The sequence below is a fragment of the Arachis ipaensis genome, chromosome B9, assembly GCF_059453495.1.
Source record: "Arachis ipaensis isolate K30076 ecotype BB chromosome B9, ASM5945349v1, whole genome shotgun sequence".
NCBI classification, from domain to species: Eukaryota; Viridiplantae; Streptophyta; class Magnoliopsida; order Fabales; family Fabaceae; genus Arachis; species Arachis ipaensis.
This window is the reverse complement of record NC_142444.1, coordinates 26585088-26604685: the sequence shown is the minus strand read 5'-3', so window position 1 is coordinate 26604685 and position 19598 is coordinate 26585088. Positions and strand designations below refer to the sequence as shown.

At 38.4% G+C, this 19598-nt stretch overlaps 1 protein-coding gene across 1 annotated transcript; it reads left to right on the top strand.

Annotated features, from left to right (window-relative positions):
• The first annotated feature begins 971 nt into the window (after nt 1-971).
• LOC148544083 (uncharacterized) lies at nt 972-1529 on the top strand. Its single transcript, XM_088498858.1, has one exon. The coding sequence runs from the start codon at nt 972-974 to the stop codon at nt 1527-1529; it is 558 nt and encodes a 185-aa protein (XP_088354984.1).
• The last annotated feature ends 18069 nt before the right edge of the window (nt 1530-19598 follow it).

The window sequence follows — 19598 nt, the reverse complement described above, 5'->3', positions numbered from 1 at the left end:
TTTCGGCGTTCATTATGCCAATGGTTAGGGCTGACGCATCGGTTAGCATCAAGGTGCTCCTGAACGCCACGGCAGCGCATTTTGGTTTTAGGCCGACTTACAGGAGGGTATGGATGGCGAAGCAGAAGGCCGTTGGCCTCATCTACGGTGACTGGGATGAGTCATACAGCGAGATACCTAGGTGGGTGTTGGGTGTCCAGCTGACGATGCCTGGTACTGTTGCGGTCCTCAGGACGAGCCCGGTTCTAGTTGGAGGACAGGTGGACGAGTCTCAAGCTTATTTCCACAGACTTTTCTGGACTTTCCCTCCGTGCATCGAGGCATTCCGGCATTGCAAGCCGCTAGTCAGCATTGACGGCACACATTTATATGGTAAGTATGGGGGAACGTTGCTCATTGCGATTGCACAGGACGGGAACTCCAACATTCTACCTGTCGCATTCGCACTAGTAGAGGGTGAGAATGCGGAGTCCTAGACATTCTTTCTCTCGCACCTTCGGCAGCACGTGACCCCGCAGCCCGGGCTGCTGGTTATATCGGATAGGCACAACGGCATCAAGTCTGCGCTTGAGGCCCCGGACGGAGGTTGGTTACCGCCATCTGCGTACCGTGCATTCTGCATACGACACGTAGCGGCTAATTTCGCCCTTACCTTCAAGGGCAAAGACGCTAGGAGGCTTCTCGTGAATGCAGCGTACGCGAAGACTGAGGTTGAGTTTGATTACTGGTTTGATATACTGCGGTCTGAAGACCCGGCGATGTGTGAGTGGGCGAACTGTATTGATTACTCCTTGTGGACGCAGCATCGCGATGAGGGGAGGAGATTCGGTCACATGACGACGAATATCTCCGAGTGTGTGAACTCAATCCTCAAGGGTGTAAGAAATCTTCCTGTAGCATCCCTGGTGAAGGCAACATATGGTAGGCTGGCCGAACTCTTTGTTCGCAAGGGGCGAGAGGCTGAGGCCCAGATGGGCACCGGACAGCAGTTCAGTCAGCATTTGGTGAAGTGTATTGAGGCCAACTTGAAGACGGCCAAGTGCTTCACGGTGACGTTGTATGACCGTGATAACTCCGAGTTCACCGTAGTGGAGACCACTCCGACTGGTACTTTCTCATTGGGTACTTACCGAGTATCGCTTGCCTCCCGGACATGTGACTGTGGGTACTTTCAGGCGCTTCATTTCCCGTGTCAGCACGCACTTGCATGCTGTGCCTACGCACGTGTGAGCTGGAGCTCCTATGTTCATAGCGTCTATCAGATTAGCTCGGTGTTCAATGTCTATCGGATGGGATTCACACCTCCAATCCCGGAGGGCTTCTGGCCACCCTACGATGGGCCCACCGTGATTCCGGACCCAAACAGAAGGCGTGCGAGAGAGGGGAGGCCTAGATCCACAAGGATACGGACAAATATGGATGAGGCAGATCCAAACAGGCCAAAACGGTGTGGCCTTTGTCGCCAACCCGGACACACTAGACGTAGATGCCCACAGGTAGTAGGATCGTCTCAGACAGGGCGAAATTAGCTTCCATGATGTTATTCTTAGTGTTATTTACATTTAAGTTGTCTTGTTAGATGCATTGCTTGACCACGTATGTAACTTGTTGAGATTAATGCATTGTACTTTGGTATTTGCGAGTAGTAATGAATATGTTGTCTTTCATTACAAGTAATGCTACAGGACTCGTTGATCCTCATTTTAATAACTAAACGAAATCATTATACCTTGTCATGTATCATTTAATACAAATAGTCAACGTCCCCGAACACAAGTTACGAACAACATACATAAACAGAGCACTACATAACAAGAAAAGTACACCTAACTATCATACATGACTGAAATAGAGGAAACAAAATACATGAAATGTGACTCATCTAAACAGATGCGAACCAGTACCACAGCGACGTGCTACCCGTGCCCTCTGACCTCGACGGACAAGCGGCTCCTCATCCTCTATCTCATCCTCCTCCTCCTGCGGAGCAGGCTGTACTGGTGGCGCAACACGCAACGGGGCTGCCGACGATCCTGTGATAGACTCTGATGCAGCGGTGAAGGCGGATGTAGGGGTACCTCCAAGACGAAACTGCTGACCAGCGGATGAGGATGGAGGCTCGTTCAGATCAACATCTAAGGGGGCCTGGATCCCTGAGGTCTAGCCAGTTCTGCGGGGGGTCACGTCACCCTGCATGATGGCGGTGATCTCATCTAGGAAGCGTGGACTCCCGAAGTCCCCAACAAGCGAGTCTGACCCAACAAAGTCTGCCCACTGTGATCCTGATATGCGCCAAGGTGTACCACCCTGCTCAGCCTGATCATCCGCTGGCACACCAACGAAGTAATCTCCGAGAGGGCCCGATCCAGGTCCAGCGTCACCAGTGTCAGCCCCGTCACCGAGCCCTGTGCCATACCACTCACCTCCATGACCGCCATCGTGTGTACTAGTACCTCCATCGTGTGTGCCTCCTCCAACGTGGCCAGGCTGGTCGTCATCGTCGTCCCCATGGTCAGCACCCCTCCTCGCCCTATGATCTGGCCACCTCCACTGACGCTGGCTCCTCCGTATCCCTACACCCATCCTCCTCTCAACCCTGCGCCTGTCAGGCACGTCATCCGGAGGATCCATGTCAGGCACTCACCCCGGACCCCGCTGTGAGGACTCAACTGGTATAGGAACTGATCTCGGATCCCCCAGCTGAGTGTCCGGGGCCAAGAACCTCTTCCCATGCTGACTCCACCACTGAAGGAACTGATGAGACGGTCCAGGGTCGGCAACAACGTCGAACCTCAATACACTGTCCTGACGAGCGTCCCAGTATGCATGCCACTTCCGCATGGAAGAGGGGAACCATCGATCGCCGCCTCTCCCGTCCTTGGACATCAGAAAGTCGATGTTCAAGGCGGGACGCGGAGGGGCCTGTACCCCTCCAAACTGAGGAAGAACACGATCTATCTGATGCCACTCTATGACAGCAAAGTAGATCAGCGCGGTCACAGAGCGTCACACCGCCATGTGCCGAGGCTCCAAAACCTCCGGATGCAACACCTGAAGTACGTCGGGGCTACTGTACGGCATCCATATAAACTGCAGAACGAACCCACCCTTATCAGGGCAACTGTACGACCCAAGTGTAAAATATTTAACTAAAAGAGCATCAGTTATTAATTAGCATACTAACCTCCCTGGACTGTAACCGGTCTATCCTAAGCCTCCACGTCTGCACTCTCGGACCCTTCTCGTTACCGGAAGGGTTGTAACCTGCCCATCTGCACCATACACATGAGTTACATATACTAATATCTGTGTTTACATTATGCAATAGAGTATTAACATACACGCAATTCTGTAAGTCATATTGAAAAAGAATAGGCCCAGTATAGTACCTCGACGCCAACGGCCAGCTGAAAGTCTCATATCCTGCAGGCCTAAACTGAGGAAACCGCCAAAAGATCCAAGACTGCAGTAGCTGAAGCGGGCCCACTAACTTCACAACATGTCTGTTTGCCACTCTGCACATGCACCGGTACAACCAGGCCAGTGCTGCCGAACCCCAGCTGTACGTACCCAGCTCCTCCAGCCTCGCTACATATGGAAGCCATCTAATGTGAATCCGGTTGCCAGACTTGTCCGCAAACAGCTGCGTGCCCAGCAACATCATGATGTACGCACGGACATATCGGTGAACAGTGTCATCATCTGCATCCTCAGGGCACTCACCAAAGGTCTCCTGAAACCAGCTGCAGTTCACTGCGTACTTCTGAACCTGACTGGGAGGAGGTATAACTCCTAGCAACTCCTGGAACCAGACCCAGGGTGGACGGCCGCCATCGATGTATATATGGAACTCTGACAGGCACCCGCTCACGTAACGCCCATCGAATGGCAAACCCAGCTGGTATGCCACGTCCTGGAGTGTGATCGTGCACTCTCCAAACGGCATATGAAAAGTGTGCGTCTCGGGACGCCATCTCTCCACGAATGCACTGACGAGCGCCTCGTCTACCCGGAACCACCGGTCGTTCAGCCTTGCAAGATGGTATAGCCCTGCCATCTACAAGTATGGAACGTATCTGTCATCAAGACGCATGCCCTGCTGCCGCCTCATGCTCCTAATGCATCGCTCGGGCTGCGCATGAAAAGAACCGCATACTGAGATATATAACTACACAGGTTTTACAGTAAACCGGTTCACATAAACCGGTTTACATTAACCATTTTGCTAAATTAAACAGCATAACATTACATGAAAGATAACTAACTGGAAAACAAACCCTAAACCACACAACTAAACCGCTAGCATATACCACAATTAACGAGAGCCATTAACAAGAAACAAATTCAATAAACCGGCTTACTTAAACCACCTAGCATTAAACAACTACCCTAAACCACATATAAAAACCGCTTGCAAAAACCGCTAACAAAAACCGCTAACATAAACCACCAACATAAACCACTACCAAAAACCACTGACTTAAACCACTAACAAAAACCACTACCCTAAACCACCACCCTAAACCACTAACATAAACCACTAACTTATACCGCTAGCTTAAACCACTATCATAAACCACCTACATAATCCCCTCACCTAAACCACCTACATAAACCACTAACATAAAGTACCGTCTAACCAAGATACAAAACCACTAAGGCACAACTAACGCTTGAATCAAAAATATTTCCGTACTAACCTCGTCGTTGATGACCCCGGCTATATGAGCGACTCCGTCCAACCGATATAACCGTGCCGGATCGTCCCCCATCAGCAGAGTAGTCCGTTCAGGTCTTCCTCGGAGAGAATCTGGGTCGTTTTCTCTGAGATTTTGTGGGGTAGGGGGGAGGGAGAATGGTTCGAATGAGGGTGATTCGAACTCCTTATATAGTCGAATCACACCTAATTCGAACCAGCCTGGTTCGAATTATGAAGGAGTGCACTAGGAGTAATTCGAACCAGCCTGGTTTGAATTACATGGAATCGAGTTCAAAGCATAATTCGAACCACCCTGGTTCGAATTATGTATGAGAGAAGTTCGAACCTTATTGGTTCGAATTATTCAAAAACGTTCAACACTAAATCGAACCATGTTGGTTCGAATTATGAAGGAGTGCAATTCGAACCAGCTTGGTTCGAATTATATTAAAATACACTTTGGCTCATTGCTGAAACGAAATTGGATTTGGCGCATTTTGGTTACAAGATTCTTGCTTTGGCTCAATATGGTTTTTTGCAAATAAGATAAATCAGCCGTTTGTTGTAAAATAACTAAATAAATAAATAAATAAGGAAGAGGTAATATAAAATAAGTAAGTATAATTAGATAACAATATTCACCATAATTACTATCTCAATATAATAAAGATGATTAATATATTTACTAATATTATATATAAAGAGTAAGAGAGAGGAGTATTTAAAATACTTGTAAAATAAGAAAGAGAGAAAATATAAGAGAGAGAACGTTGCTATTATTGATGCTGTGTAAAGAGAGAGAGAGAATATTATTTGTTATTGATTCTAGTGTGTTTTCATTCACAGGCTTAAGCCTCTATTTATATGTGTACATGATGACACATTTTCAAACTACATTTAATAGAGTCATTCTTGATAAACTAAGCTTCATTGGAAATGGGCATCCACATCAGTACTTATCACAACACACCTCCTTGGATGACCATTTAAGATTATTGCCTCGTTAAAACCTTACTAAAGAAAAACCCAGTGGGAAAAAACCTTAGTGAAGGAAAAAGAGTACAATATCCTTTAGTGATGGGGACTGCCTCATTAAAAACCTTGTCAAGAAAAACCCAATGGAAAAAAACCTGACCAAGGAAAAAAGAGTACAGTCTCCCCCTCTTGCCGACATCATTTAATGTCTCGAAATCGGCGCATCCCAATCTTATGTACTAAGCTTTTAAAGGAGGATTTTGGGAGTGACTTTGTAAATAAATCTGCCAAATTATCACTTGAGCAGATCTGTTGGATATCAATTGTCCCTTGATTTTGAAGATCATGAGTGAAGAAGAATTTGGGAGAAATATGCTTTGTTCTATCACCTTTGATGTATCCACCTTTAAGTTGAGCAATGCATGCTGTATTATCTTCAAACAAGATAGTTGGAGCTATCTTATAATCAATCAGTCCACATGATGACAGAATATATTGGATCAGACTTCTAAGCCAAAAACACTCGCGACTAGCTTCATGAATCGCTAGTATTTCGGCATGATTAGAGGATGTTGCAGCAATTGTCTGTTTCGTGGACCTCCTTGATATAGCTGTACCCCCATATGTGAACAGATATCCTGTTTGAGATCTCCCTTTATATGGATCAGACAAGTATCCAGCATCTGCATAGCCAACTAATAGTGACTTGGATCCATAGGGATAAAACAATCCCATATCAACTGTCCCATGAAGATATCGAAAGATTTGCTTGATTCCACTCCAATGTCTTCTAGTTGGAGAGGAACTATACCTTGCTAGTAAATTCACAGCAAATGATATATCAGGTCGTGTATTATTAGCAAGATACATTAGCGCTTCAATGGCACTAAGATATGGTACTTCAGGACCAAGGATATCTTCATTCTTTTCTTTAGGACGGAATTGATCTTTCTCCACATCCAAAGATCTTACAATCATTAGGGTACTCAAGGAATGTGACTTATCCATATAAAATCTTTTCAAGATCTTCTCTGTGTATGTTGTTTGATGAATAAATATCCTATTTTTTATATGCTCGATCTGCAGGCCGAGACAAAATTTAGTCCTTCCAAGATCTTTCATCTCAAACTCTTCTTTTAGAGTTTTTATAATTGTTGGAATCTCTTCAGGAGTCCCAATGATATTTAAATCATCAACGTACACAGCAATTATAATGAATTCAGATGCGAATTTTTTTTTATGAAAACACATGGACAAATATCATCATTCTTGAATCCATTTTTGGCCAGATACTCAGTAAGATGATTGTACCACATTCGTCCAGATTGCTTTAGACCATATAAAGATCTTTGCAATTTGACTGAGTATAACCCTTGCGAATATTCATTGGATGGTTTAAATATCTTTAGTCCTTCAGGGACTTTCATATAGATATCCCGATCTAATGAGCCGTATAAATAGGTTGTTACCACACCCATTAAGTGCATATGTAGTTTATGATATGCAAATAAACTGACCAAATAACGCAATGTTATCGCATCCACTACAGGGGAATACGTTTCTTCATAATCTATACCGGGTCTTTGTGAAAAACCTTGTGCTACAAGTCGAGTTTTGTAGCGCACAACTTCATTTTTCTCATTTTGTTTTCTCACAAATACCCATCGGTATCCAACAGGTTTTACATCTTCAGGTGTACGGACTACAGGTCCAAAGACTTCACGTTTTGCAAGTGAGTCTAACTCAGCCTTCATGGCTTCTTTCCATTTTGGTCAATCATTCCTTTGTCGACATTCTTCGACTGATCTTGGCTCAAGATCCTTACTTTCATGCATGATATTTAATGCCACATTATATGCAAATATTTCATTGACAATTGTCTTATTTCGGTCCCATTTCTCTCCTGTAAAGACATAATTTATCGAGATCTCGTCATTTTCACAATTTTCAGGTACCTGAACGTCTTTTGGCGTTAAAATTATATCAGAATTTTGGACAACTGCAGGTGTCTCTACTATGTTTTTTTCAACAGGAATAGTATTTACCTCTTTTCGCTTTCGAGGATTTTTGTCTTTGGAACCGACAGGCCTGCCACGCTTCTGGCGTGAATTTGCTTCAGTGGCTACTTGTCCTACTGGGACATCAATTCTTATTGGGGCATTTTTCGCTGGTATATAAGATTTGGTTATCCTCTTTGTATTGGAAAATGCATCAGGCAATTCATTTGCTATTCTTTGCAAATGTATAATCTTTTAAACTTCTAGTTCACATTGCCCTGATCGAAGATCTAAATGCATCAACGATGATGCTTTCCAATTAAGTTCCTTTTCAGGAAGCTTATTCTCTCCCCCTAATATTGGAAATTTTGATTCATCAAAATGACTATCTACAAATCTGGCTTTAAATACATCTCTAGTTTGTATCTCAAGATACCTCACTATAGAGGAAGAATTATATCCAACATATATCCCTAATTTTTTTTGGAGTCCCATTTTGGTGCAATTAGGTGGTGCAATGGGAACATATATCGCACACCCAAATATTCTTAAATAGAAAACATTTGGCTGCTGGCCAAAAGCTAATTGCATAGGAGAGAACTGATGGTAACTCGTTGGCCTCAAACGAATAAGTGCTGTGGCATGTAAAATAGCATGACCCAAACCGAGGTTGAAAGATTTGTTCTCATAAGCATGGGTCTAGCAATTAATTGGAGGCGTTTAATAAGTGATTCTGCTAACCCATTTTGTGTGTGAACATAAGCTACTGGATGTTCAACACCTATTCCATTAGTCATACAATAAGTATCAAAAGCTTGGGAAGTAAATTCACCAGCATTATCAAGACGAATTGCTTTGATTGAATTTTCTGGAGATTGTGCTTTTAATCGAATAATTTGAGCCAGTAATCTCGCAAACGCCAGGTTGCAAGAAGATAATAAGCATACATGTGACCATCTCGAAGATGCGTCTATCAGGACCATAAAATATCTAAAAGATCTATATGGTGGATGAATAGGTCCACATACATCACCTTGAATCCTTTTTAGGAATTCAGGGGACTCAAATCCAATCTTTATTGGTGATGGCCTTAAAATTAACTTCCCTTGAGAACATGCAGCACAACAAAATTCACTAGATTTAAGAATCTTCTGGTTCTTTAGTGAATGTCCATGGGAGTTTTCAATAATTCTCCGCATCATGGTTGTTCCCGGATGACCCAATCGATCGTGCCAAGTTATGAATTCATTTGGGCTAGTAAACTTCTGGTTTACAGTGGCATGTGATTTAATTGCACTAATATTGGTATAATATAACCCAGATGAAAGTGAGGATAATTTTTCTAATATGACTTTCTTATTTGAATCATGAGTTATGATACATAAATACTCATGATTTCCCTCATTCATTGTCTCAATATGATATCCATTTCGGCGAATATCTTTGAAACTCAACAAGTTCCTCAGGGACTTGGTAGATAATAGTGCATTATTTATTATAAATTTTGTTCCTCCAGGAAACAAAATTATAGCTCTTCTGGAGCCTTCTATCACATTGTCTGAGCCAATAATAGTATTAACACATTCTTCTTTTGGCACCAGATGGGTAAAATATATATCACTTTTGAGAATAGTGTGCGAACTTGCACTATCCGCAAGGCATACATCTTCATTATATATCCTTGCCATTTTCTTCAAAGACAAATAATAATAAAATGAGTAATATGCATAGTTAAATTGAATACTTGATTGAAATTATTTTTCTAAGAAATACTGTACATAAAAATAATGTCATATACTGAAATTTTATTTTAAAACTTGTCACATTTAATGATTTCAAAATTTATAAACACTAATATTTCATTATTTATATACATCATATTTGAAACTCAAATACATAGAAAATAATACTTAACAATAAGTTCTTTACATTATTTATTTACATGGATACTTAACAATCTCACATATTAAACTATTCCATCATTGATCAAATGACCAATATTTCCTTCAGGATCCTCAAAGAAATCAGATACATCATAATGAGTGGTGGAATTTTCAGCATCATTTGAAACAAAATTTGTTTCCTTTCCTTTGTCATCATTTTTCAAAGATGCTTGGTAAAGATCAACTAGGTGCCTTGGGGTACGACAGGTACGTAACCAATGGCCCTTTCTACCACAACAGAAGCATTTATCCTCAGTTGATTTACTTTGCCCAGAATTTCTTTCTTTATCCCACTTCTGGTGAGATCATCTCTTTTGAATATAATTTATTTTCCTTCCATAATTTTTCTTGTTATTAAAACCTTGCCATTTACCTCTTCTGGGGTAATTTGCCGCATTTACTTCAGGAAATGGGGCGGCGCCAGCTGGACGTGCTTCATGATTCTTTAAAAGTAATTTATTGTTGCGTTCAGCAACAAGAAGGCAAGAAATTAACTCAGAATATTTTTTAAAGCCTTTTTTCTCGATACTACTGCTGCAGGAGCACATTCGAGGCATGAAAGGTTGAGAAAGTTTTCTCCAACATATTAATATCAGATATCTTTTTTCCACATAATTTCATTCGTGAGGTGATTCGAAACATTGCAGAATTATATTCATTTATAGATTTAAAATCCTGCAGACACAAGTGCGTCCATTCATATCGGGCTTAAGGAAGTATCACCATTTTTTTATGATTATACCTTTCTTCAAGGTCTTTCCAAAGATCTGCGAGATCTTTTAATGTGAGATATTCATTTTTCAATCCTTCGTCAAGATGACGACGAAGAAAAATCATGGCTTTGGCTTTATCCTTCTAGGATGCATTATTTTCAACCTTAATGGTATCTCCAAGATCCATTGAATCAAGATGGATTTTAACATCAAGTATCCATGATAAATAATTGTTTCCAAATATATCAAAAGCATTATATTTAAGATGAAAGAGATTCGACATAATAAAAATTTGTTACATGAGTCTTCCTAATAATTTGATCAGAGTCTCGTGCTGATAACGTGTTGTAAAATAACTAAATAAATAAATAAATAAATAAGGAAGAGGTAATATAAAATAAGAAAGTATAATTAGATAGCAATATTCACCACAATTACTATCTCAATATAATAGAGATGATTAATATATTTACTAATATTATATATAAAGAGTAAGAGAGAGGAGTATTTGCCAATGAGTTATAGCTCAAATAGCATAGTCTCCACATACTCAATTAAGAGGTTGTGGGTTCGAGTCTCTTATCTTTGAAAAAAAAAAAGAGAGAGGGAAAATATAAGAGAGAGAGAGAGAGAGAGAGAGAGAAAATATACGAGAGATAGAACGTTGCTATTATTGATGCTTTGTAAAGAAAGAGAGAATAGTATTTATTATTAATTGTAGTGTATTTTCATTCAGAGGCTTAAGCCTCTATTTATATGTGTACATGATGACACATTTTTAAACTACATTTAATAGAGTCATTTTTGATAAACTAAACTTTATTGAAAATGGACATCCACATCAGTACTTATCACAACACCGTTAAATAAGTATACGACAGAATAAATTATATTATATCACAAAAGACAAACATAGTTTAATCCTCATTTAAAGAAGTTAGTGAAAGTCATTAACAAAAATTGTTAATATTAAAGATAAAGAAAAAAGAGATTAACAAAAAAAATTAGGATAAAAAAATTTAAAAAAATTAGTCATTAACAAAAATTGTTAATATTAAAAACGAAGAAAAAAGAGACCTATAAAAAAATTAGGATAAAAAGAACTTAAAAAAATTAGTGAAAATCATAAAAAAAAATTGTTAATATTTAAGACAAGAAAAAAGAGACCTACAAAAAAAAATTAAAATTAAAAAAAACTTTAAAAAATTAGTGGAAGTTATCAACAAAAATTATTAATATTAAAGACGAACAAAAAAGAGACCTACGAAAAAAATTAGGATAAAAAGAACTTAAAAAAGTTAATGAAGGTCATCAACAAAAATTGTTAATATTAAAGACGAAGAAAAAAGGAACCTAAAAAAATAGGATAAGAAAAACAACCTAAAACATAAAAGCATCCCGCTTATTTAAATATAGAGCAAAAAGAAAGAGACGTGACAACATAAACATCAATTCTCCTCATTAACTATTTGTTTGTTCGTATTCCTTAAGAAAGTTCAAGGAATCTTCCTTATGAAAACTACCAAGTAAACAGCAGGATACACCAGAACAAATATAAAATCACTTATTAAATGCTCTCTAACATTTATTCATAGATAGAGTGAAAACACGGATATAAGTAAAACAAACATCATGCGTATAAATTATCCATTTTTTGTGTGCAACTCGAATTAAACTCTAAAATAGTCTTTTGAGATTGGCATTGTGTATTAAAATCATTTTTGAGATTTTAATTGCACCAATTACATTCTTGAAATCGAAAAAAGTGCACCATATTAGTCTCGGACCCATTTTTCATTAATGACATGATGACGTGAACTGTAAGTGACACGTGTTACTTCATGATTTGGCCACGTGTAATGGTATAATGATGTGGTGACCAGTGACACGTGCATGCTGACGTGAATGATTGTGCCACGTGTCACAATGTTATTTGGTCACGTGTTCGTTTGTGCCACGTGTTCATTTGTGCCACGTGTCATAACAGTATTCGTCCACGTGTCATCCATTATGTCATCGTTATACATGCACTAAATTAGTCCCTCACTGGTCACCACATCATCATACCATTACAAGTGGCCAAATCATGAAGTGACATGTGTCACATACAGTTCACGTTATCATGCCATGTCATCACGTCGTTAATGGAAAATAGGTCAGGGACTAATATGGTGCATTTTTTTTAATCTCAGGAACGTAATTGATACAATTGGAATCTTAGGAACAATTTTAATACATGACGCCAATCTCAAGAACCATTTTGGGGTTTAACTCGTACAACTCTCTACTTAAATTTAAGAGAGTATAAAATTAATCTTATACTATTATATTCATTATTTTAAGCCTAAGCAATCATATTAGCTTTGACAATAATTTATAAAATAATACTATTATTGGTGAACCCTAATGTTTTCATCGCTAAGTTAACTACCATAAACGTAAATTAAGAATTAAGAAATAACTAAGAATTAAAATCGTAACTTGTGAGAAACAATGTGCTGAAAAAACTACAAATATACAAAGTAATGCCATTCTTATTAATATGTATATCCTATTCAATTTCTATAAATAAAAAAATAAAAAATCACTAATATTTTTTAATTCTTACAAAAAAAATTTAGTTAATTTACATAAAAAAAAAGGTAAAAGAATAGAGAAAAAAATTATAAACTGTTCTTAACGAACAAATCAACCAATTAACATGTCACATTGGCACGCTCCGTTAACTCAAGAGAGACCACCGATAAAAGAACTAACCAGTCTTACAAAATTAAAAAATTAAAGATTAAGAATCGAAAAAAAAAAATTTGTTGGAACTTCGTGATCTTTTAAAAGAAATTGTCAAAAACCGAGATGGATAGCCCAATGAAATGATGGTGAAATCCATTTTGCACGTGGTCTAGATGATTTGGGCCATGCAAATTTTTGTCCAACTTTAGAGAGATGCATATTCTTGGAAATAAGATAATTTTGATATTTTTTTTAGTTACTTAGAGTATCTATTAACCCGACAGATTAAAGACTAATCCATCACAGATCTAATCTCTATTTAATAGATAATTTTGATATTTATTTATATAAAAAAAGCCATAAAAAATGTTAACACAAAAAACATCTTGCCCATATTCGAAATTCAATTCTGCTAGGTAGACAACGAGATTGTAAACAATGTGAATAACGGGATGCACCCGCAGGTCCAATGACACATTTACTTATTTTCACCTTTAACTATCCTAAATCCTAGTTTCACCACAATCATTCCATCGCCGCAGCCCCTTTGACGACGCTCATTGCTGCCTCTCCTGTGACGTCGCTCACTATTGCCGGCATGAAGCTTTTTAGCGCCGCATTCACTTGCTGTCACTGCAACGAAGCCACCTTCTCCTTTTTCGTTCTGCCACTGCCTCGACGCACCTTTGTCCAGCGTCCTCCCCAACGCCGCGTCCCTCCCCGGTGTGGTCGCTGCCACAGCCTCGAACCAGTGCCAATCATCCTCCCTACCGCGTATCTTTAATGGTCAAGTCTGACCAGGTCCATCACTGCTGATAAACCATTATTTTATGGTTTATTTTATATTGAATTGAGTGGATTTTGTCAAGTATTCTCATACTTATCCATATAAATTGCATGTTTTTAAGTTTCCTTCCTAATTTTATGCTATGATTGAAAACATGCTTCTTTGGCCTTAAAATTGCTAATTTTTAATCTTCTCTTATTACCATTAGATGTTGTTATATATGTGTTAAGTGTTTTCAGGTTTTATAGAGCAAGAATGACTTAGAGGATGGAAAGGAAGCATGCCAAAGTGGAAGGAACACAAGAAATTGAGGGTTTGAGAAGCAAGAGTGACGCGCAAGCGTGACCGACGCTCACGCGTCACTGTCTATTTTTGGCCATCCACGCGTACGCGTCCCTCCTTTCTACTGCACACCACGCGTACGCGTGGGCGACGCATCCGCATCGCATCCCTGTCTGTTATTTCTTTCTTATTTCTTCTTCTTTCTTTCTTCCTTTCTTCTTCTTCCCTCCTCCCATTTCTTTTCTTCCCTTTCTATCTTCCTCTTATCCCTCTTTTCAAAATTTCACTTTTATTTTTTTTCTCATCTTTCATTCTCCTTTGTTTATTACATTTGTAAACTTTCATCCATTGCATTTTTACTTTATACTTGTTCTTATTTTCTTTTCTATTTTTGATATCTTAATATTGTTGTTGAATTTTCTCACTCGACTGTTGAATAATTCTTGAATCATTTTGAGTACTTCTTGACTTGTTTGATATTTAGCTGACATACCGTTAGTTTATATTGCTTTCTCACTCACATGTTGTAGCTACCATGTAATTGAGAACATCACTCTTATTTGGCATTAGCCCACCCATATTTTATTTGTTTTCATATCTTTGTTTGTGGGATATTCTTCTTCCTTTTTCTCTCTTTTCAGGCTGGCCACCAAAAGGAGAACGGAAAATATTTCAAAAGAGCGAACAACAAATCCTTCCGCACAATCCTTTGAAGAAACTCATCAGTTGTAGCAGCCCAACTTTCCGTACCCACCTTGTTCATCTTTGCATGCATCGAGGACGGTGCAATCTTTAAGTGTGGGGAGGTCGATACCGACTTCCGTGGGTAACAATTCCATTTCTCAATACTAATTCTTAATTTTCTTTATTAGTGAGTTGTTGCATTGCATGATAGATTGCATATGTAGTTAGTTGCTTGCATTTAGGTACTACTTGGTTGAAGTAATAATTTCTTTTCCAAGAAACTATTTTAAGGCACTTCACTAATTTGAATTAAAATCTTTGAATTTGCTTGAAGAAATTTATTTTTGGAACATGGTTTTAGAGCTCGAACACACAAACCCAGTGAGATTTTTGAACCTATTTGATTGATTGTATCTTATCAACCAATATTTTGATTCGGTGTGTGTTGTTCTCTCTAAAATTGTGATATTTGTCTTGCTTGACTCTATATTTTCATTGTTTGATGTATGCATGCACTTATGTGATTGAGGCCTTTATTTCACTAAGCTCACGTTCCCATATGGCCTTACCCTTTCATTATCCTTTGCAAACCAATGTTGAGCCTATTTTATCCCATTTGTTCTTTATTGTGGCACATCACTGATTCTAAGTGGAAAATAATAAATGTCTTGAATTCGAGTACTTGGTTAGCTTAGACTAGTGAGAGTGTACATGAATTAAGTGTGGGGAAGTTGGGTTTGGAAATATTTGGTTTGGGAATTGGGTATTGTATATTTTTGTGAAAATGTGAAAAAGATAGTTGAGCACATATTCTACATCCAATACCTTAATCATATGCATTGAGAAAAATAAGAAAAATAAAAAAAAAGAAAGAAAAACAATAATAAAAATGGGACAAAATGCCCCCAAAGTAAATGGTGGTAGCAATGCATGAGTTGTACTCAAATTCAGATGCATGAATATGTGGAAAATATAGTTAATGGGTAGTTAGATTTTATATTCTGATTACATGAATTGTCTGAAGTTAGGTGGGAAGTTTAGGTTAATCAATGATTCAGATTTTAGTCCACTTGACCAAATACAATCATACATTGACCTAACCCCATTACAACCCTTAAAGGACCTCTTGATATGTGTATTCGTGCATTAAACTTTTGTTGATTGGTAGAAGAATAGCAAGCCTTAGAAAGCAAGATTAGTAGAGAATTGAGAGAATCGAACCTCAAACACTTGAGTGATTAGAGTGTATACACTTCCGGTGAGGGTTCGATGCTCGATTCTTTGTTCCCGGCTTTCACGAGCTCTTTTCTTGCAAGTATACTTGTACTTTATTTTGAGATTTGAATTAGTGGAATCCAGTTCATATTTGTTCTTGAAAGATTTATTTACTTTTAACCAAGTAGGTAGAAGCATTTTTGCATGTAGTTGCATTCATATAGATAGGTTGCATTTAATAAGTCCTACCATCCCTCTTCATTCTTTTGGTTCCTGTGAGCTTAGCATGAGGACATGCTAATGTTTAAGTGTGGAGAAATTGATAAACCACTATTTTATGATTTATTTTGTATTGAATTGAGTGGATTTTGTCAAGTATTCTCACACTTATCCATATAAATTGCATGTTTTTAAGTTTCCTTTCTAATTTTGTGCTATGATTGAAAATATGCTTCTTTGGCCTTAAAATTGCTAATTTGTAATCTTCTCTTATTACCATTCGATGTCGTGATATGTGTGTTAAGTGTTTTCAGATTTTATAGGGCAGGAATGACTTAGAGGATGGAAAGGAAGCATGCCAAAGTGGAAGGAACACAAGAAATTGAGAGTTTGACAAGCTGGAGCCGACGCGCACGCATGGACAACACATACGCGTGACTGGCGCAGCAGACAAATGACGCACATGCGTGGATGACGCGTACGCGTGGCCAATTCAATATCCATCAATGCGTACGCGTGACAAGCATCACATGCCTCAGTTACGAGAAAATGTTAGGGGGCGATATATGGGCTGCTTTTGACCCAGTTTCAGTCCCGAAAATGAGGACAATAGGTTGCAGAGTGAAGCTGGAAGGGGATTCACCATTCACTTTTCATTCATACATACTTTAGGTTTTAGATGTAGAATTCTAGATAGAGAAGCTCTCTCCTCTCTCTAGGTTTAGGGTTTCTTTTTCCAATTTCTCTTTAGATTTAGGTTTCAGTCTTATTTTAATTTAGTTTTCTCTTACTTTTATTTGTTCTAGCACTTGAGTTATCTACTTCCCTTATTGATCCCTTTATTTTGCTAATTTAGTTTATGAGTTCATGTGTTACTCTCAATTTTCATTAATGCAATTTATGTGTCATATTTCTTATTGTTCAATTGCTTTGTTATTGTTCTTTCTTTGCTCTGGTTAGTCTTAGAATTTCCTATGTCTTGTCAATTTTCTATGTTTTTATTTTATGCCTTCAAGTGTTTGATAAAATGTTTGGGTGGATTTTAATTTATATTTTTATGTTCTTGACTTAGATTGATTAATTAGAGAATCTTGAGTTATCAAAATTCTTTTGTTGATTGGTGATTGAAAGTTTCTAGTTGGCTTGAGCCTCACTAAAATCTAGTCTTTGATTAGGACTTGTGAACTTAAGTCGATTTTGCTCGCTTGACTTTCCTTCATTTGTTAGAGGATAACTAAGTGAAAGCAATTTATATTTACCATCACAATTGACGATGATAATGAGGATAGGACTTCTAATTCTCTTTCCTTGGTAAGAGCTTTCTTAGTTATTAGTTTATTTTCTTGCCATTTTACTTTCTTGTTTCTTATTACAAAACCCAAAAATATATTTTTTCATAGCCAATAATAAACTACACTTCCCTGCAATTCCTTTGAGAGACGACCTAAAGTTTAAATATTTCGGTTAATTTTATTGGGCTTGCTTAAGTGACAAAGAATTTAAACGTTGATTGAGGATTGCTTGTCGGTTTAGAACTATACTTGCAACGCGACATTTTTGTGAAATTCTTTACCGACAATTTTTCTCCGTCAACTGCGCCACCACCCTCCCTACCATGAGTCTCCTATGTTTTTTATCGCATTCGCACCTGTTTATTTTTTCAAACCATATATTGGAGGGAGAAGAAATTGGAGATTTTCTTTGAGTGGTGTTTAATAATGAACATCCACATCTTAATGAAAAGAACCATCTGCATACATAGTAAAATGAACATCCTGCGAAACATGTGCATGCAGAATCAAGCAAATCAATTAAAATATCAACAGTATACCCAAATAAACATCCACTTTAGAATGAAAAGAACCATTCACATACATAGTAAAATAAACATCTGACTTGGTTGATAAGAAATAAGTAACGAGACAGCAGCTGTGGGGGGCACCAGGGTCGCGATACAGCAGCGACGACGGTGGCACAGGATTGATTATGATTAAACCTAATTAATTCAAAATTATGATTAAACCTAATTAATTCAAAATTTGATTTTTAAAACTAAAATTAAATTTTCTTTTATTATGAGTAAACCTAATTAATTCAAAATTTAATTTTTAAAATTAGCATTTCTTTTTTAACCTATTATTTACGTTGTTCAGAAAAAGCGTTGTTCTCCTATACTTTTTCTTCAAAAATTTCACCCAGCAGTCCATACGGAGGCATTACCTCAAAACCCAGGCCATATTCAAATCCCCCCTCCCATTTCACTCTTAATTTATTTCTTTGTTAAAATAAAACCCTAGATGAGCCTCTGTAATTCACAGCCAAATTGTAGTCGCCCACCGTGCTCCGCCGATCTTCGCACCAAGCCTTGCTGTTGTTGAGTTTCATTCTCGAAACGTACTCCCCAGGTGGAATAGTTAATGTGTTAGTTACAACATTGCACGGGTCGATACACGCAACACCGAGTATCCGTCGTTTACAGCTAGGACTACTAGAGTATCTAATTCCATTCGCTCCTTTAGCTTTTAATTCAAAATTATGATTAAATCTAATTAATTCAAAATTTGATTTTTAAAACTAAAATTAACTTTTCTTTTATTATGATTAAACCTAATTAATTCAAAATTTAATTTTTAAAATTAACATTTCTTTTTTAACCTATTGTTTACATTGTTCAGAAAAAACGTTGTTCGCCTATATTTTTTCTTCAAAAATTTCACCCAGCAGCCCATACGGAGGCATTACATCAAAATCCAGGCCATATTCAAATCCCCTCCCCCTCACCCCCTCCCCCTCCATTTCACTCTTCATTTATTTCTTTGTAAAAATAAAATCCTACCTCAGCCTCCTCTGTAATTCACAGCCAAACTGCAGCCACCCACCGTGCTCCACCGATCTTTGCGCCAAGCCTTGCTGTTGAGTTTTATTCTTGTAAACGTACTTTCCAGGTGGAATAGTTAACGCGTTAGCTACAGCATTGCACGAGTCGATACACGCAATCCCGAGTATCCATCGTTTACGGCTAAGACTACTAGGGTATCTAATTCCATTCGTTCCCTTAGCTTTCGTCTCTTAGTGTCAGTGTCAGCCCAGCAGATGCTTTCGTCGTTGGTGTTCTTTCCAATCTTTACGCATTTCACCACTCCACCGAAAATTCCCTCTTCCCCTATGTACTCACCGTGTCCCTCTTTGCTGCTTCTCACCGCGACCTGCCATGCATGTAATCCATAATTCTAAAAACTGGACCGGATCGATTAGTCAAACCGTGAACTGGCAGCATTAACGATCCAGTTAATCATGTAAAATCGCTAATTAAAAAACCGTTAATAAACCATTGAATCAGTCTGAAAACTGATC

Bases quoted from the DNA above. Each gene is read 5' to 3' on its own strand.
- LOC148544083 (XM_088498858.1), top strand. From the start codon at position 972: ATGGGCACCGGACAGCAGTTCAGTCAGCATTTGGTGAAGTGTATTGAG.